General features: G+C 42.6%; 1 protein-coding gene across 1 annotated transcript; it reads right to left on the bottom strand.

The window, feature by feature from the left end:
• Nucleotides 1-296: 296 nt before the first annotated feature.
• On the bottom strand, nucleotides 297-21807 carry LOC106604767 (diacylglycerol kinase theta). Its single transcript, XM_082975183.1, has 23 exons — nucleotides 20876-21807; nucleotides 19248-19327; nucleotides 18791-18890; nucleotides 18400-18485; nucleotides 17457-17582; nucleotides 17189-17342; nucleotides 14065-14127; nucleotides 13648-13748; nucleotides 12976-13190; nucleotides 10437-10521; nucleotides 10020-10074; nucleotides 9818-9879; nucleotides 9569-9719; nucleotides 9326-9364; nucleotides 8706-8821; nucleotides 8421-8572; nucleotides 6473-6621; nucleotides 6171-6349; nucleotides 5836-5936; nucleotides 5601-5747; nucleotides 5223-5334; nucleotides 4398-4550; nucleotides 297-4259 (listed from the first exon to the last, which is right to left on the bottom strand). Exons 1-23 carry the CDS (start codon nucleotides 21096-21098, stop codon nucleotides 4158-4160), a joined length of 2751 nt encoding a protein of 916 aa, XP_082831309.1. The 5' UTR covers nucleotides 21099-21807; the 3' UTR covers nucleotides 297-4157.
• Nucleotides 21808-22017: the final 210 nt, after the last annotated feature.

Here is a 22017-nt window from a genome sequence, read left to right as displayed (position 1 = left end):
ATTAACTTATAACCGCCTGGGGATGTCACCAGGCAAGCCAAAACGTCACCCATGCAAAACCTCCTGATTAAAAGGTCCTGTGTAAATTGTATTTTCAATCAACAACTATCAGGAAATAACACAAAAAAAAAAAAAAAAGAATTTTGACAGCACTGGGCCATTAAATGTGCTATCATCTTGTACCAAATGATGCTTTACTTAATGAAAGTAAAATACCTGGTGATTTCAGTACCGTAAAAATGTCCTACCAGTTTTTGCCTTGTATTATCAGCCACAGACATGACACACAACCACAATAATAATTCATGTAACATCTACCTAAGATGTCCCATTTTTTTATTTTAAATGGACACAGTATCTTTTCATATATCTTTAGTTTTTGAACATTTTTTTATTTAGTTATTTCAACATTAACAGTAAACAATCTTGTCACCTAAAAGCATCTGTAAAACAATACACTTACTGCAATTTACAGTTAAAATTAAAAACAGCTTTTGTCTGCAAAAATATACATATATTTATTCATTTTAACAGTTAATGGAAGTTAAGACTTAGTAAAAAAACAAAATACCTTCTATTAGGAAAACAAAATACAAATACAGAATTGACAACGTAAGTCACATTAGCTCAAAATGGTCTACAAATGCAGAGATTAAGATATTCATGTCACTGCACCAGCAGGAGTGGACCACATATCATGTTAAACATTTTGACACACAGGTAATACCACCAAGGTTCTAGAAGCACTTCAATGAGGCACAACGTGGAGTTTAGGCCTAATGACGCCACAGAACGACACTTTGGCCTGAAGGTTCATCGCACAGGCACAATTTACGCAGAAGCTGTAAACTTACGACGAGACACACATAAGCGACATTCAACACAAAAAAAAAATAGTACCTTGGGCATTGACATCAACGCTGTTACGCAGTTTTCAGCGCAGCAACATTGAGGAGAAATGAAAAAAATAAAAACTATAAATGGCACTTTTGTGGGTAGACACATTGAAAACCCTGATCAAACTGTGTTCCAATGCATTTACCAGCAATCAGTCATCACTTCTCCCATGTCTTTTCAAATCATACCTTGGTGTGGACATTCTTCAGACTTATGAAACGGGTTAAAGGGGCAAACATATTGGACTATCGCCATCATTGGTGTAGATTGCTTTAGGGGATGTAGTTATGTTGTGACTACAGCCTCACAGCAATTATTCTAAAATAGTGTCTTTTCCAATGGGCACTGCAGAACAGAGCTGACCATCGACACCAAAGACAGATACCAAAGATACAGATTGATCTGAAACACAATACTTACCTCTACATACTGTACATGCATAAACACTTTCTGCCTCTAAATGGAATAAACATGGACAATATAAAAACTCAATGTTTACCCATGTGACTTCTGTACACATGGTGTTGACAGTACATGCATTTCACAACACAAAAGCTGTGTCCCCTCAGTCTTATATGGGTTCATTAACTTGTCATACATCTCTTGACTTGAATGGTGAAAGTATGGTACTGTATATAGTGAATACCTATCCAATCATTTCATTTACTAGTGGTCAGGAAGGAGAGGAGACAAGGAAAGGAAGCCATTGAGAGAATTGGAACACAGCCAATGAGGAACCACAGGTGAAATCACCACAGTGAGTGTGTCTAAAGGGCCATGATAACCTAACAGTCTAGGACCCTATTCATTCAAGCCCAGTTAGCAGTCAATGCACATTTGATTTTCTGTAGTCAAAATCAAGAACATCAACTGCATGTCAATTCAAATGCTTTCACACTGTATAAAAGGACTGCAGATTCAGACTCAACCCTGACACCCGCTTATCAGCTTTGATTGAATAGGGCCCGGAAGCTGCTGGTGGGGTGAATGATTCAAACGTTTTGCTACACACTAGCACCAAGCCACAAAAGTGAGTCAACTTACATACAACTTCAATAAAAATAAAAAAAATAACACAATCGATCAAATACTCTTCCAGCTACATCACGTGCTGGGATGTAAAAAAATAAAAAGACATCTTCTTTCATATTATGGAGTCTTTTCATGATTGCATTTTCTTGTAAATTCTACATCATCAGGAATGTGGACGAAGTGCTGACAACAAGAGAACAGGTACTCAGGCGTACTCTCTACAATGGATGAAACATGATCTCTAGGCAAACCAAATGACTGGAGAAATCCAATACAAGCCTCCAGTTTATAATGCATGTTTAGGATTGGCTAGTGGTCTCCTCCCTGCATTCATTCAATCAACTATAAAAAATGAGCAGCAACAGAGATACTGTAAGACAACGTATGGAGTGCAATGTTTAAGTCATGATTCCATTCAAACTTCCTACCTACAGCTTCCTCGACAACTTTCCCGTCTCCCAATGATACTTATGTTTGGAATACCTTTGTGAGGCATTAAGTGTTGGTAAACACATATTCTGCAGTGAGGGCGACTGCTACAGAGATAGGTTGAGGTACTAAAATATGAGGTACTTAGCTACAAACGGAATATTAAGATGTTAGTGTGTTTATGTGTGCGGCTGTGCATATTTCCGAGACTGTCGTAAGCCTCCACTTGAAATATGAAATAATGTCTCACATTAACTTCATAAAATTGTTATTGAATGGCCACTGTGTGGTTTTAGACGTAATCAGTTTTCTTTTCCTCTAAACTAATTTCGTAAGAATTTTGCCATAAGCAAGTATTACATTTTTTTTATATATATATTTTTTTACATTAGTACTTTGTAAAACCAAGCACAAGTGTCTGGACTATTTGACATTTTAATCCAGTATTTGACACAGAGGACTCTGAAGCAGCTTGATGTCTGAACTTCGAAAAAGCAACAATTACACTTTATTTTACAGTCTGGTATTTACTTTGATTTTACATGGTAGCAGTGTAATTACATCTTATAAATACACTACATGACCAAAAGTATGTGGACACCTGCTCGTCGAGGGGGGGGGGGGGGGGGGGGGGCTAGCCTGAACCATGAAAAACAGCCCCAGACCATTATAAGGGCAGGTAGCGTTCTCCTGGCATCCGCCATACCCAGATTAGTCCGTCAGGCTGCCTGATAGTGAAGCGTGATTCATCACTCCAGAGAACATGTTTCAAGTGCTCCAGAGTCCAATGGGTTTCCACTCCAGCCGACACTTGGCGTTGCGCATGGTGATCTTAGGCTTGTAATGAAGCTGCTCGGCGATGGAAACCTATTTCATGAAGCTCCCAACGAACAGTTCTTGTGCTGACGTTGCTTCCAGAGGCAGTTCGGAAACTCTGTAGTGAGTGTTGCAACAGAGGACAGACGATTTTTACCAGCTACACACCTCAGCGGTCCCATTCTGTGGCCTACCAGTTTGCGGCTAAGCCGTTGCTCCTAGGTGTTTCCACTTCACAATAACAGCACTTACAGTTGACCGGGGAAGCTCTAGCAGGGCAGAAATTTGACAAACTGACTTGTTGGAAAGGTGGCATCCTATGATGAAAGTCACTGAGCTCTTCAGGAAGGCCATTCTACTGCCAATGTTTGTCTATGGAGATTGCATGGCGGTGTGCTCGATTTTATACATCTATCAGAAACGGGTGTGGCTGAAATAGCCGAATCCACTCATTTGAAGGGGTGTCCACAAACTTTTGTGTATGTATGTATGTATGTATGTATGTATGTATGTATGATGATGATGATGATATATATATATATATATATTAGTGCATCTCGGTATCTTATTGATTCATTGTAACTACTTGGTACCAAATTCTACTTAGTACTACTTGTTTCAAAATGTATTATTGAATCATTTTTAAGTACCAGATGGTAACAATTTTATAGTGGTACTATGTATGTCGCTCATAAAATACCAGGCCTTAACATCTCTGATGGAATGTTAAACAAAAAATAAACCAACGAATTAGACAAGAAGCTAATCTGAAGGATCCTAACAGGGGCAAACCGAACCCAACAACGGTGAAATTGATAAGCAGTAAGATGATAATGGGAGTGACTGCTATAAGTGCTAACTACACAAACCATCTGAGAACCTATTGGGCACACAGGCCACAGCTGTTTAGAGCAGGCAACAGACCATCATGCTCTCACGGAGACACCAAGGAGCAGATGTTTGGGGGGGGGGGGGGGGGGACCTCATTGTCCCCCATCGCTGGACGAAGGGCTTTCGGATAGCCCCTCTTTTAGGCTGGCAGACTGCTTCTTCTGCTTGTGTTTGGACTTCCTCAGCATCCGCACCTGAACACAGCAACAAGGACACAATTACTTAATAGCTGTTGACTTTATAGATAGGTATGGGAGGTTTGCAACCATAGTGAAGGATACCACAGTGAAATTGTAAATATTTGTCCCATTATAGTAACAAAAAACTGTTACTTTTGGGCCTGCTGCAGATATGATGATATGCCCAGGGGCCTGGATCCAGGGCTCTCCATCCACCTGCACAGGGATGGGCTTGGTCACTGTGATACGCACGTAGTTACCCTGGGCGAGACGGATCCCAGAGCGCATGCCGCTCTGCACCTGGCCCTGGACAACACAACACATTCCGTTGGCTTGCACGATTCTTTCCATTCTCCTTCGACTGCTCTCATTTCGCACACAGGACTGCCGCTTACTGGATGTTTTTTTGTTTGTCGCACCCTTCTCTGTAAACCCGAGACAATGTGTGTGAAAAGGCCAGGAGGGCGGACGTTCCTGAGCTACTGGATCCGGCGTGCCTGGCACCTCATTTAGCCCATTCTAATGTTCAAATCAAACTAACAATGCCTCGATGCCCGTCTGCCTGCTTTATATAGCAAGCCACGGCCACGTGACTCACTGTCTGTAGGAGCGATCCATTTTTGTGAACGGGCTGGTGTACCTAATAAACTGTCCGGTGAGTGTACATACACTACATACAGTGCATTCGGAAAGTATTCAGACCCCTTGACTTTGTCCATATTTTGTTACGTTATGTCCTTATTCTTAATCTATATTTAATTAATTTTAGAATAAGGCTGTAAAGTAACAAAAAGTGAAAAAAGTCAAGGGGTCTGAATACTTCCCAAATGCACTGTATCAATGAGAGTCATTTACATTTTGATCTGGATAAAACATTTTGGATCACTGGGATCATTTTTTTAGCTCCGATCGCTTCTTTGTAGCAACAGGACATACTCAACAGAGTAAGGAAATACTTGTAGTGGGTGATTAACTCACCATGTGTACCACCCCAGTCACCCCCACCACCTCCAGCATGCCATCGTCAATGCGAGGTTTCCCGTAGCGCGAGTCACCCTCTGATCCCCACAGGTCTGCCCCAGAGCCCCAGCTACACACATATACACACACACACACACACACACACACACACACACACACACACACACACACACACACACACACACACACAGTTGTAAGTGCTGTGTTTCAGATCAATATGTACTGAAGGTGTGAGTGAGTCAGGGGCCAGTGTGTATAAGCCAGTGTGCGAGGCCATTCTTGTTTAGGAGCATGCATCTTAAAGTGATCATCATGCGTCATGAGTGTCTGATTGTCAGCCACTCACACCTTTAGCCGTTTGTGTGTATTTCCTACCTGGGGATGTTTAGGAAGATGAGGCCTTCTATGCTGGGCAGTTCTATGTCTTGCTTGTCCACCTGTAGTTTGAGGTCCTTGTGAAGGTTCCGTGTGTGACTCAGCTTCTGCAGACCCGCCTTCAGGTACACACCTTTGTTGTGAAACCTACACAGACAACAAAGATAAGTAGTTATGGAGATATTCCTTTTTTGGGGATATTTTAAAGCAATTCTCACTGGAGGTGGTCTCCTACCTGCTGTTGAACTTCCCTGGTTCCTCTTGACGGGCATGGTGGAAGTCCAGACTGACTTCAGCATCGATGCCCAGCCCAAAATAGTTGTTCATCTGCACTATCTGCAACAAGGGAGACCACCAGTTGAACAGCCACGCCAAAAAGTACACCCATGCATCGATTAAAATGGTAATGTAGTTATAACAATGGCAATAGTTATAACATAAATAATATATTTCTATATCTATTCATGTTTATCAAGTTATTGTTTTGTGTGCATTGTTATATTGAGAAAGTAAACAATAAAAACTACAATTGCAAAAACATGAATCATATCTGCATTATTCTGATTGGACCTTTGGTGGTTCCAGGAAGCCGTTCTCCTTGCCGTCATCTGTGATCTCCTGTGCATCCAGCAGAATAGTCCAACGGTCTATCTGCACCTCCTCCGCCTCATCCACAGATACCAGGATGTGGTAGGGGTCCTCTCCGCTGTAGCCCGCCCCCCAGCGCAGGATCCGCGCCAGGTCGTTACCTGATGGGAGGCATTAGGGGTTGGAATATTGTCAAATAACTACTGATTGAAGCTGATTGAAGCTAACCTATGCACACTACAGCAATTAGAAGAGAAGGGTGTGTCCTCAGGGGTCCCGCTCACCTGTGCCGAGTGGGACGATGCCGACGGGGGGCTCGGGACAGACCAGCTTGTGTCTGATGGCCTCCAAGACTCCCAGGACCCAGCCCACTGTGCCATCTCCCCCACACACCAGCACCCGGAAGCGGGGCACCTCCCTAAACGTGTGGAGTCTGGAGGATATAAGAAAAGAAAAACATAAGAGATTAGGTGGAGAGGGCCAACTCAATATTAGGATGGTGTTCCTAATGTTTCGTATACTCACATATACACAGTTGAAGTCGGAAGTTTACATACACTTAGGTTGGAGTCATTAAAACTCGTTTTTCAACCACTCCACAAATTTCTTGTTACAAACTTAAGTTTTGGCAAGTCGGTTTGGACATCTACTTTGTGCATGACAAGTAATTTTTCCAACAATTGTTTACAGACAGATTATTTCACTTATAATTCACTGCATCACAATTCCAGTGGGTCAGAAGTTTACATACACTAAGTTGACTGTGCCTTTAAACAGCTTGGAAAATTCCAGAAAATGTCATGGCTTTAGAAGCTTCTGATAGGCTAATTGACATCATTTGAGTCAATTGGAGGTGTACCTGTGGATGTATTTCAAGGCCTACCTTCAAACTCAGTTCCTCTTTCCTTGACATCATGGGAAAATCAAAAGAAATCAGCCAAGACCTCAGAAGAAAAAAAAATGTAGACCTCCACAAGTCTAGTTCATCCTTGGGAGCAATTTCCAAATGCCTGACGGTACCACGTTCATCTGTACAAACAATAGTACGCAAGTATGAACACCATCGAACCACGCAGCCGCCATACCGCTCTGGAAGGAGACGCGTTCTGTCTCCTAGAGATGAACGTACTTTGGTGCGAAAAGTGCAAATCAATCCCAGAACAACAGCAAAGGACCTTGTGAAGACGCTGGAGGAAACAGGTACAAAAGTATACATATATCCACAGTGAAACGAGTCCTATATCGACATAACCTGAAAGGCCGCTCAGCAAGGACGAAGCCACTGCTCCAAAACCGCCATAAAAAAGCCAGACTATGGTTTGCAACTGCACATGGGGAAAAAGATAGTACTTTTTGGAGAAATGTTCTCTGGTCTGATGAAACAAAAATAGAACTGTTTGGCCATAATCGTTATGTTTGGAGGAAAAAGGGGGAGCCAAAGAACACCATCCCAACCGTGAAGCACGGGGGTCGCAGCATCATGTTGTGGGGGTACTTTGCTGTAGGGGGGACTGGTGCACTTCACAAAATAGATGGCATCATGAGGAAGGACAATTAGGTGGATATATTGAAGCAACATCTCAAGACATCAGTCAGGAAGTTAAAGCTTGGTAGCAAATGGGTCTTCCAAATGGACAATAACCCCAAGCATACTTCCAAAGTTGTGGCAAAATGGCTTAAGGACAACAAAGTCAAGGTATTGGAGTGGCCATCACAAAGCCCTGACCTCAATCCTATAGAAAATTTGTGGGCAGAATTGAAAAAGTGTGTGCGAGCATGGAGGCCTACAAACCGGACTCAGTTACACTAGCTCTGTCAGGAGGAATGGGCCAAATTTCACCCAACTCATCGTGGGAAGCTTGTGGAAGACTACCCGAAACCTTTGACCAAAGTTAAAACTTAAAATAAAGTGGTGGTCCTAACTGACCTAAGACAGGGAATTTTTACTAGGATTAAAATGTCAGGAATTGTGAAAAACTGAGTTTAAATGTATTTGGCTAAGGTGTATGTAAACTTCCAACTTCAACTGTATACATATTATAGTCAATCATATATTCACTGGTTGACATTTCTCTGTGTCCGTGTCATGGCTCACAAATATACATGATAGACAAAACTATTTCCAAAGATCTTGTGGAAAATAAACATTGCACAACACAGACCCCCCCCATCTACAAACACAACAGCTGTGACATCACACTGCTGAATGAGGATAACCACCATTTGTCTCACCCAGACAATGGTCCCCCATTGGTCATGTCAAACACTTGGTGGGGGTTCAGAAGCTTCCGGAAACCATAGAGGAGCTCTCTGCCCTTCAGCTCGCCGCTCTTGGGGTTGACAAACACCAGTAGGGGCGAGTCATCTTTAGGTAACTTGTTGTGCTGCAGGGGAGTTACAACAACAGCAATGTCAATGGAGTAAAGCAAGCCAGCTTCTTTAAAAAGGTTCAGTTCACGTAAATTACACATTCAACTGGGATCTGGGTTTGTTTACGTCACATTGACGTAGCATTACCATGATCTCTGGTAGGACAAGAGAGGTGAGCTGCTGGTTGCTGACAGACGTGTCTTTGGCTAACATGTAGATCCTCTCAGCCTCAGAGAAACACGATATCTGCAACACCACTGCACCTTCAACGCACACAGATAGACAGGCAAACCTCAGAATCGATGAACTCCCACATTCAATGTTATGATGACATTTACCACTTTGTATGTAATGCACTAAAACTGCTCCGCATAGAAATCGCTTATTATAATAAAGACATAAGATAAATGGCTGTGGGCCATACAGCAGGCTTGATATAAATGGACCATTTAGCTCTTGGGCAGTGACAGCAGCAGCAGGGCTCTCACAGTCTGTAAGAAAGGGACTTATGTAACACTGAATGGGGCAGGAACCTGCTGCAGTGGCCTGCGGCAAAAGAGCAGCGACTTGAGCAGTGTCAAGCAGAGACACAGCCCAGAACAGGCCGTCTGGGGATGATGTGGAATGAGGGCTTATGGAGGGATTGTGGGGAGAAGAGAGTGTGATATTTAGGGAGCGGACAGCAGGATTAGAGAGGGATGAGATGGAGGGGGGGTGGAGAAGGGAGAGGGGTGCTCCACTGGCTGTTTCCATGGCGACGTACCCACCTTGGTTCCCGTAAACATGTGTGATGGTGACCAAGTGACCTATGGAGGAGAGCAGATTCGCATCTAGTCAGTTAACAAGTTAAGTAACATTTAAATCAACTATAATCCATTTCAAGGAAAACGTTCAGGAGGATCTCTGTGGTAAAGTGAAACGAAAGGGGGACAGCACTGAACCCTGTGGGATTCTGTCCGTTTTATGTCTTGCAAAGGAGCGAAATCGTGATCCGATGTGTGTAGACTCACTCTTGATAGCCAAGTGCTCCTGTAGCAGGTCTGCATATTCCTCCTTGCTCAGCTGTACAGGCAGTCCCTCTAGCAGCAGGTTGACCTGCACAACCCTGTTCCTGCTCTCCACTATGTAGAAACGGGTCTGGTTCATCTGCCTTAGGGAGATCTGTCAGAAACAAAAAAAGACACAGCTATAAAAAAAAACACACACACACACAATTACCCATAAACTTGAATATCAGCTTGAAGTTCCTCATACTATACCTTCCTGATCTCCTGCAGTTTGTCCAGCAGCAGCTCGTGGCCTGTCAGCACTTGTCTCTGAACTGGGATGTGGAGAAAGAACACACACCATCAGTGAACTTTGACAAGATACAGTAATGAAGGCATATAAACAAAGAGACTTCTTATTTTATGGAAGAGGCCAGCGTTGACGTATAGGTCAGACATATTCCTGTTTCCTTACCTTGCTTACTGCCCATGTAAACCTCCACAAGATTGAAGCTTGATGGGTCTTCATCCTGGAGAAAAGAGCATCACCAAACAAGAGTATTGAACTAGTATTGTCATTAACAGATACATATTATAGTCAGAGCAATAGTTCAACCATTAATTGAAACTTCCGGGTACAATACATTTACATATTAGGCATATAGCAGACGCTTTAATCCAGAGTGTTTTACAGGAGCAATTCGGGTTAAGTGCTTTGCTCAAGGGCACATCAAGAGATTTTTCACCTAGTCGGCTCAGGGATTCAAACCAGCGAGTTACTGGCCCAACGCTCTTAACCGCTAGGCTACCTGCCGCCCATACAATACTTGTGCCAAGTTGTATTTAAGATCGAGTGGTTGTGTTATGTTGGTGACCTGCTGGTAACCTGTACCTGTTTTCCCAGTTGAGTGAGGACCTCCTTAATGACAGAATCCACAGTGCTGTTCTTGGAGATGGATATGTACGCCACAATAACCCTGCAAACAGACCCAGGCAGTAGCGATGGTAGATATCAAAAGGTATGGTATGAGGGCAACTGTCACCTAGTCGGTTCGGGGATTCGAACCAGCGACCTTTGCATTACTGGCGCAACGCTCTTTTGACCAAAGCATTTTCTGATGCCTAATGAGTCCTTTGAGATTAATTCATTGGCGCATTTGAGATTTGCGCTAGTGATGTGGTTGTATCAGCTGGGCGGACGGGTTTAGGTTCATTAAATATTGTGTGGATGAAGGGCGGGTGGTTGGCAGGCGCGTTGAATAAAGAAAACAATACATTAAAAAATCCATACATTTATAATTCTTGTGCAATTACATCTATAGCTACATTGAGGTTTTTCTTGAATTATTTTAGGCTATCTGGTATTAGTGCGTAAGCCTAAGCCTTAAGATCTAAGTGCACATGCGCCAAACAGCCTACACACCAATCACCAAATGCTTTTGGGAATGGGCAGAAAAGGTTAACGTCAATCCACGGAAGCAAAAAGGACAATGTCACAGTTTAATACAAGAGAAAAGCTGCAACATGGAGAGTTGAAACTAAAGAGGGTGGGCCAGAAAAGTAATGTTTGGGAAAGATTTTGTGAAGTGGGAAAATAGAATTATAGCAGTACGGGCCGGCTATGTTATGTGTGATGATTGTGAGGCGCTACACAAATTCGACAGCCACAAGACGGGGACTTCAAATAGACCTATGGCAGGTCAAGGGAACTGTAGCCTACTGTTCAGATGGGTTACATGGAAACTGTAGGTCTATAACCTCTCACATAGCCTTAATATTAACTCCCACAGAATTAATCATTTCTTGCAGTAAAATGATACACTAAATGTAGGCAAAATTTTGACTCGGGAACAGGAGTGAAGAAATATGATTTATTTATTTCAGCATCTTGAGAGAATGCGATGGCGCAGTTAGATACCGTCTGTAGAAGTGCTATCTTTACCAGAATCATAAAAGCTGACAGTATTTCAACCACATAAAATATGCATCCAAGCCGAACTGAAATCTTATCAGAAACATGTTGGGTCGTTTTCACAGCTTTCCATTTCCTTACAACCGGTCAAACTGATGTCATTTGGAAATTTTGCACAGAAAATCTTTTCAGTTTTGTTTTTGCATTTTCTCTCCTGTCCCTAAACGTCTTTGCTCCGTGAAAGAAGATGAAAAAAATGATTTGTTTGCATCCCTGTTAGTGAGCATTTCCCCTTTCCCCTGCCAAGATAATACATCCACCTGACAGATATGACATATCAAGAAGCTGATTAAACAACATGATCATTACACAGGTGCACCTTGTGCTGGGGACAAAAGGCCACTCTAAAATGTGCAGTTTTGTCACACAACACAATGCGTGCAATTGGCATGCTGACTGCAAGAATGTTCACCAGAGCTGTTGCCAAATAATTGAATTTCTCTATGATAAGCCGCCTACAACGTTGTTTTAGAGAATTTGGCAGTACATCCAATCGGCCTCACAACCGCAGACCATGTGTATGGCGTCGTGTGGGTGAGCGGTTTGCTAATGTCAAGGTTGTGAACAGAGTGCCCCATGGTGGCGGTGGGGTTGTGGTATGGGCAGGAATAAGCTACGGACAACGAACACAATTTCATTTTATCAACCGCAATTTGAATGCACAAAAATACCGTGAAGAGATCCCGAGGCCCATTGTGAGGCCCATTTTTTTAAGGTATTTGTATTCCCAGTCATGTGAAATCCATAGATTAGGGCCTAATGAATTTATTTCAATTGACTAATTTCCTCATATGACCTGTAACTCAGTAAAATCTTTGGAACTGTTGCATATTGTGTTTATATTTTTGTTCAGTATAGATTGAAGCATTCATTCTATTGATTTATGACATTCTGGTGAGCAAGGGTTTATTTAGTCTTCTAGGGCAACATATTACATTCATGTCATTTAGCAGACGCTCTTATTCAGAGCGACTTACCAATTGGTGCATTCAACTTATGATATCCAGTGGAACAACCACTTTACAATAGTACCTCTATATCTTTTTTTTTTTTTTGGGGGGGGGGGGGTAGAAGGATTACTTCATCCTATTCCTTAAAGAGGTGGGGTTTCAGGTGTCTCTGGATTTTCCATATAATGACAGAAGCTGCTTGTATCTAATTATAGACAAGTTGACGAACAAATAGCTTACCAAAACGTTGGAAATTATAAGCAGAAACATATCTAAAATCAGGCAAAATCGTTCCGCCGTCTTTGACTAACCTACAGCGCATTTTCTAATCGCTACCGCATATATTATATATTAGCGTATATTAGTGCAGGCCTCAGATTTTCCCTTTATCACATATGGTTTTCCGGTTGCGGATGAGTTAATAGCAACTACAGGCGGGTGAACAAACAGCTGACCCATGCACCATTAGTTTGCGCCATAACTGAGCAGTTTCCCTATACATTACTCACTTGAGCCAGTCGGCATAGATCTTGAGGACCTCGGTTTCCTGAGGTTTGGCCCTTAGGAGCCACGCCTCGGGCACATTCTCCTTAAAGATGGCCTTGTTATCGGGGCTGCCGTTATGGTTGAGGACGTCGTCGTCGACTAGAGCCTGCTGTCCGTTGTCTTGGAGCTCATATTCCAGGGGGTCATCTGGGATGTAAAAGGCCCTTAACGCTGACTCCTGCAGACAACGATTAGATCAGGGACTGGTGACCCTCCTCCTGGAGAGACCTATTGGATGTGCAGGCTTTTACTCTATCCCTGCTCTTAGAAACACACCTTGCCTGATTCTACTAATTAGCTTCATGTCAGACCCTTGATTAGATGAATGAGGTGTGTTAGAGCAGGGCTGGAGCCAAAGCCTGCTCTCCAGGAGGGTTGGCCTTAGTTTTGAACAACCTAATCCATTTTTATTATCATCATTATTGATGTTACTAGTGATAGTAGTGTGGTAGTATTGGTGATGATAGTATACATATTATTAGTACCGGTTGTTGCAGTAGTAGTTCAACAATATTAGATCAGTATTACAGTGGTAGTACTAGGAGTTGTGGTAACAGAAATGAATGCACTTAAAACAATGAAGCACTTAATTCATCTAGTGTCAATCTGTTTTTAGGGAATGGGGAGAATCTCACCACGACTTCCACATTCTTAGTTATCCGAGGAATGGAGACCAAACGGAAGTGGCTGCGCTTGACTGCATCATCCCCATCAAACACCTTGAGAACCTGCTTCCCTGCAGTTTGGCACACAAAAAAATATTTAGACCAACGTGGTCAATTCTATGGATTTGTATGATTAGGATTAGGGTAGACTTGGATTTGATAACTAAGCATTAGCAAATGCTGCAGAACATCAGGAGCAGTAGGACTACTGTTAGCTTAGTGTCATCCTCTATATAGCAGAGCTAAAGCATTTTAAAATAACTTTAAACCAGAAACGTTAGGGAATCTTTTTTCTAGCTGAAACATGGGAATAATCATACGTTTACATGTGGCTTCAATGGGGACATGCTTGGCTAAATACAGTGTGACAACTCATCCTGTACCTACCTGAATCTGGTGTGGTTGCCAGCTGGCTCTCCTTTGTAGGTCTGTCAGCATCTTCCAAGTTATCTGATGAAGCAAAGTTCAAGTTATAGGTACGTGAAGGCAAACAATGATGAAATGGAATGAACGTTGCATTTGCTACAGGTTTTTCCCACATACTTCACATTGTTTCACTTCTGTGTGCAAACAGTCTGCTGAAGAATGGATGCTTTTTTTCCATTTCAGGTTAAAGCCAAACACAGTTTTACCATTGCTCATCTTGTTTGACAAATGGCTTGTGACTCATCTTGCCTGACCTAGAACAAGTGACCAACATGTTGACACTTGCTCCAAGCACCTCTCATTCCTGGCACCCTAGGTGCCCAAGTACGAATGCTTACCAAGGGAGTGCAAAGTTGACTGTGTGGAGTTAGCGGTGAATGAATTAGGCCTATGTCTTACATTATCATAATGGAAACTAATTTTCTTGATTTACACTGAACCAAATTATAAACGCAGCATTCAACAATTTCAAAAATATTACTGAGTAATAGTTCATAAAAGGAAATCAGTCAATTGAAATAAGTTCATTAGGCCCTAATCTATGGATGTTACATGACTGGGAATACAGATAATGATTTATTTCAGCTTTTATTTATTTCATCACATTCCCAGTTGGTCAGAAGTTTACATACACTCATTTAGTATTTGGTAGCACTGCCTTTAAATTGTTTAACTTGGGTCAAACATTTCCGGTAGCCTTCCACAATAAGTTGGGTGAATTTTGGCCCATTCCTCCTGACAGAGCTGGTGTAACTGAGTCAGGTTTGTAGGCCTCCTTGCTCGCACACGCTTTTTCAGTTCTGCCGACAAATTTTCTATGGGATTGAGGTCAGGGCTTTGTGATGGCTACTCCAATACCTTGACTGTGTTGTCCTTAAGCCATTTTTCCACAACTTTGGAAGTATTGGGGTTATTGTTCATTTGGAAGACCCATTTGCGACCAAGCTTTAACTTCCTGACTGATGTCTTGACATGTTGCTTCAAAATATCCACATAATTTTCCCTGCCTCATGATGCCATCTATTTTGTGAAGTGCACCAGTCCCTCCTGCAGCAAAGCACCCCCACAACATGATGCTGCCACCCCCGACCTTCACGGTTGGAATGGTGTTCTTCAGCTTGCAAGCCTCCCCCTTTTTCCTCCAAACATATCGATGGTCATTATGGCCAAACAGTTCTATTTTTGTTTCATCAGGCCAGAGAACATTTCTCCAAAAGGTACGATCATAGTACGATTGTAGTCTGACTTTTTTTTAATGGCAGTTTTGGAGCAGTGGCTTCTTCCTTACTGAGTGGCCTTTCAGGCTACGTCAATATACGACTCGTTTTACTGTGGATATAGATAGTTTTGTACCTGTTTCCTCCAGCATCTTCACAAGGTCCTTTGCTGTTGTTCTGGGATTGATTTGAACTTTTTGCACCAAAGTACGCTCATCTCTAGGAGACAGAATTCGTCTCCTTCCTGAGCGGTATGACAGCTGCGTGGTCCCATGGTGTTTATACTTGCGTACTATTGTTTGTACAGATGAACGTGGTACCTTCAGGCGTTTGGAAATTGCTCCCAAAGATGAACCAGACTTGTGGAGGTCTACAATTATTTTTCTGAGGTCTTGGCTGATTTCTTTTGATTTTCCTGTGATGTCAAGCAAAGAGGCACTGAGTTTGAAGGTAGCCCTTGGAATACATCCACAGGTACACCTCCAATTGACTCAAATGATGTCAATTAGCCTACCAGAAGCTTCTAAAGCCATGACATTTTCTGCAATTTTCCAAGCTGTTTAAAGGCACAGTCAACTTAGTGTATGTAAACTTCTGACCCACTGGAATTGTGATACAGTGAATTATAAGTTAAATAATCTGTCTGTAAACAATTGTTGGAAAAATGACTTGTGTCATGCACAAAGTAGATGTCCTAACCGACTTGCCAAAACTATAGTTTGTCAACTAGAAACTTGTGGCGTGGTTGAAAAACAAGTTTTAATGACTACAACCTAAGTGTATGTAACCTTCAGACTTCAACTGTACCTTAAAAAAAAAAGTGTTGGTGAGTGGATCAGAAAACAAGTCAGTATCTGGTGTGACCACCATTTGCCTCATGCAGCGTGACACATCTCCTTCGTATAGAGTTGATCAGGCTGTTGATTGTGGCCTGTGGAATGTTGTCCCACTCCTCTTCGGTGGCTGTGCGAAGTTGCTGGATATTGGCGGGAACTGGAAAATGCTGTCGTACACGTTAATCCACAGCATCCCAAACATGCTCAATGGGTGACATGTCTGGTGAGTATGCAGGCCATGGAAGAACAGACATTTTCAGCTTCCAGGAATTGTGTACAGATCCTTGCGACATGGGGCCGTGTATTATCATGCTGAAACATGAGGTGATTGCAGCGGATGATTGGCACGACAATGGGCCTCAGGATCTCGTCACGGTGTCTCTGTGCATTCAAATTGCCATCGATAAAATGGCATTGTGTTCACTGTCCATAGCTTATGCCTGCCCATACCACAACTGCACAGTTCTGTTCACAACGTTGACATCAGAAAACCGCTTGCCCACACAACGCCATACCGGGGATTCATCCGTGAAGAGCACACTTCTCCAGCGTCTCTGGTGGACATTCCTGCAGTCAGCATGCCAGTTGCACTCTTTTAAAATATCTGTGGCATTGTGTTGTGTGACAAAACTATACATTTTAGACTGGCCTTTTATTGTCCCCAGCACAAGGTGCACCTGTGTAATGATCATGCTGTTTAATCAGCTTCTTGATATGCCACACCTGTTAGGTGGATTGATTATCTTGGTAAAGGAGAAATGCTCACTAACAGGGATGTAAACAAATTGTTGTGCGTATGGAACATTTCTTGGATCTTTTATTTCAGCTCATGAAACATGGGACCAACTGTGTACATGTTGCGGTTATATTTTTGTTCAGTATAGTTTCCAATGTGTATATTTTTTGTGTCCAATTTAATATTCTATTGTATGTACATTTCTGTGAGTGAAACAGTTGCTGAGAGGATGTGGCTTTGGGTAGGGGGAGGGGTAATGGATGTTGGAGACCACAAGTTGGAGACCACAAGCTTACCCAGCTCATTCTGGTAACTCTCAGAGATGCGGTAGCAGTGCATCTTGCTAAAGTTCCTTGAGCATATTCGCACACAAGCAGGGTGAAGAAGCATGTTGCGTAGCCGTCCCAGGCCGCACTCTGGGGGCATGATGAGATAACAGGCAGCGTGTGTCTGCAAAGTATGACACAAACGCTGTTAAAACAAGCACATGCAACATGCTGTCTGGCATTATTAGCTACAGTAGTTTTTTTGTGGCGGTACTTTTATTTTCGTTTTGAGTCTTACCGTAATACCACACCACTGACACCGCATCCCCGCCAGGACGTCTGAGGAGCTACAGGTGTGCCGGCAGACCTCACAGCGTGCACCTGAAGGAATATTCCCCTCCCGCCAGTGGTGGGGGAACATATCCTTGGCCAAGAGGATTAAACAAAACAAAAAAAGACAACCGAGAGAGATGTGTTACAATAAGCAAAAAGTAGACCAGTCAAAACATAGGAAGAAACGTATTATCCTGTTGGATGTGCTTTTATGTCAATCTAAAAGGACCCAACTTCCAAACATATTTGGTATTGCTCAGAACGGCTGTCATTTCTCTCAGGTCGTTCCAGTGTGATTGCTCAGAATCAGGCCCTCGAAGCCTCTCTATGGAACTCTCTATGGAGGATTCCCCCCTTGACAGTGGCAGGTGATAAGTGGTAAGTGCCCAGTGCATTAAAAAATTTGATTTTCCTGTGTTTTATATATATTTCCACACTATGAGGTTGGAATAATACTGTGAAATACTGCCTGAAATTTCAGCCTGTTTTGGTGGGATGGAGTTTTGGCCTACCTGGTGACATCAATAGACAGTAAATTAGTTATTAGACCAATAAGAGAGTTCCAAACCTCTCTGTCAGCTAGTTTTCAGCTTTCCCCTCCCCACTCAGACCACTCCGAGACAGTCCTAGCAAAAATCTTGCTCAGAAATTGCTCTTAGCTTCTTTTTGACCATTGGAATTGAAAAAAGAAATAAATCACAGTACGGTATTTAATTGTTACCCAGAAATGATTTGATATTGAGATAAGAATGGCTGCATTGGACTTTCATTTTAGCTCAAAAGTGCACTTGTCTTTTGTTTTGCTTCTTGGCCTAATGAGTTTATAGTATCTTAACATGCCACTGGGGGAATTAAGGGAACATTGTGAACAGAATGCACCTTTTAGACAGAAGGCTTGTGATACTTACAAAGTCCTGACTCCCATCCTGGTGACAGAGACGGCAGTCGCCACAACTGAACGTAGCACAGTCATAGTGGGCATGCAGCTCACAAACTGAAAGCAGAACCAATGATTACGTTACTTCTGTAAAAGTCACTACTACCACTGATGGACTGGCTCCCAATCAGATTTCCCCCAAGGAAGTTGAAATACAATTTGAATGTACATAGAATGTACTTTATGCGTGTAAACTTCTGCATTTACTTTGTCATGTAGCCCATCTACACATACGCTGAGGTTTAGTTTGCTAGATTTCACTCATTTGTTACATCATGACCTGTACACTTCTACAAAGTGAACCTGCAAAACTTTGGCCATAAGTTGTACATTGTATGTTGTGAAAGCTCTTAAAAACCAACCTTCACAACGAACGGCAGTGTTTCCCTCCAGATGCTTTCGACACACACAGCAGAATCTCTTTTTCTGCCCTGCTGGACCAAAGCAATGGGCGACAGGGACCTGGAGTTCACAAATGGACAAAAAAGGAATATGACCAAAAAGACCATGACGAGGATTGCCGTGCCAGCGTGCACTCAACAGGAGCATGCACTCAACAGGAGCATGCACTCAACAGGAGCATGCACTCAACAGGAGCATGCACTCAACAGGAGCATGCACTCAACAGGAGCATGCACTCAACAGGAGCATGCACTCAACAGGAGCATGCACTCAACAGGAGCATGCACTCAACAGGAGCATGCACTCAACAGGAGCATGCACTCAACAGGAGCATGCACTCAACAGGAGCATGCACTCATCCATCAGATCACAGGCAGTAACAGAGCAGTGTAACTTTATGGTGTCAGTGTCACTCACCTGCACCTGTGTTGGGGCCATGCATGAACACACAGTCCTCACCATCTTCAGGCACTTTTCATGGCACATAAAGTTACACACTAGCAGTGAGAGGAGACACCAAATAACAGTCAGTCGAGGAGCATCAGTAACTAGGCTATCCAAAGTCCCATTCATATTCTTGTAATTAGATTTTGTTGTAACATCGTCTATGAGCCACCTTTCAGTGTTTCCCCTATATTATTTTAGCAGCCGTGCACCGCTAGCTAAGATACAGTAACGTTATGCTAGCTAAAAGTTTTGTTAATATAGGATTGGCTGGTGATGTCATTGAGATCAAGATAAATTAAACTGTCCTCAATTTTCAGATGAGTTTCAAAGGAAGAGAACATAATTAAATGTTTATGTATTTTGGAATAGAATGTCCTTTTACCACCCCTGCCACCGCTGCTGAAATAAATCCTAAAGGGAAACATTGCCTTTCATCCAATAATGCATTATGGTATTTGATAAGCATTCACAGTGGCCTAATAGATCCACGTATCTTCAAACTCAGTCATAGTGCATTACATAGAGCAGAGGCTCATCACAAAGAAGCAGTCGACCTCAAGCTAACTAGGGAGGCTTTAGTCCTTGTGCATCCATTGCCCTCTAAGGCAACCTGTCTAACAACAAGAGTTCATAAGAAGCATCCAATTTCATGGAGGCGACATGCAGTATACACTTCAGGTACTAGTCTAGCATAGTTTTGCATCAATTTGACACATTAACAAATAGGCTGTTACTGCATTTAAGTAGGCACATTAGTCTAAAATGTAGCACCATTATACATGTGTTATGCTGTGTCTAGGGTGATATGCTTTTACAGATGCTGCCTCTGCTCTCCAGCATCCAGTTCCCTGTTGCCATGCCGACCAGTTAAAGTATATCTGCAGCTGATTGCACAACAGAGGCTTTGAATCTCCCCTCTCCACTCTGCATGGTTAACACTGTGTGTTATCCATCATCTTCTGTTGTGTTGTGCAGTGCTGCTCCTATATGCTTTAGTGCTTGACGAGGGGTAGCTTCGCTTACTACATGTTCTATTCACGTTTTCAATCTTTTTCAAGGGAGCAACATTTTCTGATGTCAACCATGATGGATAAATCATGTAGGAAGAGAGAGGGAATTTACTAAATTCACATTAATTGATAGAATCACAATGTCAGTCTGTGCATGATGATGGCATAGCCCTAAAAGCCACAGGGATTTTCCACATACAAACAAACTCATTGGACACACAGAGCCAAGGCACATTTTTTTCTCACACACACACACACACACACACACACACACACACACACACACACACACACACACACACACACACACACACACACAGCTTCTCCTCTCGCATACACACAAGCATGCCATCACCCTGAGTACTGCTCTATGAACATATACATGATGACAATATCTAGAAAAGTTGAGGACATATAAGCTTTTGTTTAAGCTCAAAATGATTCCGTTTGTGCATCCATTCAACAATTCAAAGTGATTTCCCCAATGTCAAATACATCTGACATTTCAGTTGAGCTGTTTCAACTCAAATAGTCTGGTCAAGTGAAGAAACAAAAACAACCGTCACGTTCTCATGTAAACCAACCTACCTTCACAAATGAATCCGTTAAGACCCCATATGAAATCACTGCAGTTGTGGCAGAACGTTGGTTTGGTGAGAGTCACTTTCCTAAAACTGTGTCCGGGTGCGCTGACCTGGTACCTTGAGCGAGAGCCAGGGGACTGTTTAGGCTTTTCCCTCCCAGACAAGGGGCTAACGGGTGGGCTTTCCATTATGGAATTATCATTCTTAGCTCGAGCGCTGTCTGCCATCGTATGTGCACCACAAGGGTCGCGCACAATGAAAACTTAGTTAGTTCAAATATGTTTCCGCTGGCAAACTAGCGCGCTCCAAGCAACACGTTATCCCCCGCGGCTGTGTCATTCATTACACCTTGGAACCAGATGCGCCAGCTGCTGAAGCCATAGCGGTCATGAAGTTAGCGAGCTAGCTAACAACAACAACGTTAGACATGGCAGTTAGCTGCATTACAAAACATTTTATAAAAATAAGTCTTGAATGATCCAGAACGACGGTTAATTCACAACAATACACTTCACCTGAGTCTTGTCGCTCGTCACCTGGAAACATAAAAAATAAGCTTACTGGCTAACGTTAGCTAGCAAGCTACATTTGCTCGCGAAAAAAATTAAAGGCAAGGAAGAAAGCAAGTTCAACGAAAATCCATCAAAAGCAACGTGTCAAGCTAACTAATTAGCTAACTGTTACGCCCACATAACTAATTAGCTCATTTTTACGCCCGCAGTTTTCATAGCTCTGTGTAGTCGTTTACATCCGCCCTCAGCGTCCAGGCAAAATGGGTGAGTGACTATCGTCAGAGAATTTTAACAAAGACTGCACACTATGAAGATAGGCAGAAACTGCTTCTCCAATCGAAATCCCCGATAACGTTTGTTTGTAGGCGATGTCATGGCGACGTTGGCTAGCTAAACTCAGACGCAGAAACACGTCATCGGTTTAACTGTCGTCTCCAAGTACCCCTGACTGCAATGAATTTAAACTATGTCAACTGGCTGATGATACCACCATATTTTTGAGAGACAGGAATGATGTTTCTAAAGCAGTTTCCTGTATTGAAGACTTTTCCTTAGTTTCAGGTTTGAAAATTAATATCAATAAGTCAGTCTTATTTCCACTCAAGGATTGTGTTTTACATGACGTATATGGTAT

The sequence above is a fragment of the Salmo salar genome, chromosome 05 (assembly GCF_965601325.2).
Source record: "Salmo salar chromosome 05, fSalSal1, whole genome shotgun sequence".
NCBI classification, from domain to species: domain Eukaryota; kingdom Metazoa; phylum Chordata; class Actinopteri; order Salmoniformes; family Salmonidae; genus Salmo; species Salmo salar.
This window is presented reverse-complemented; position numbering and strand designations above follow the sequence as displayed.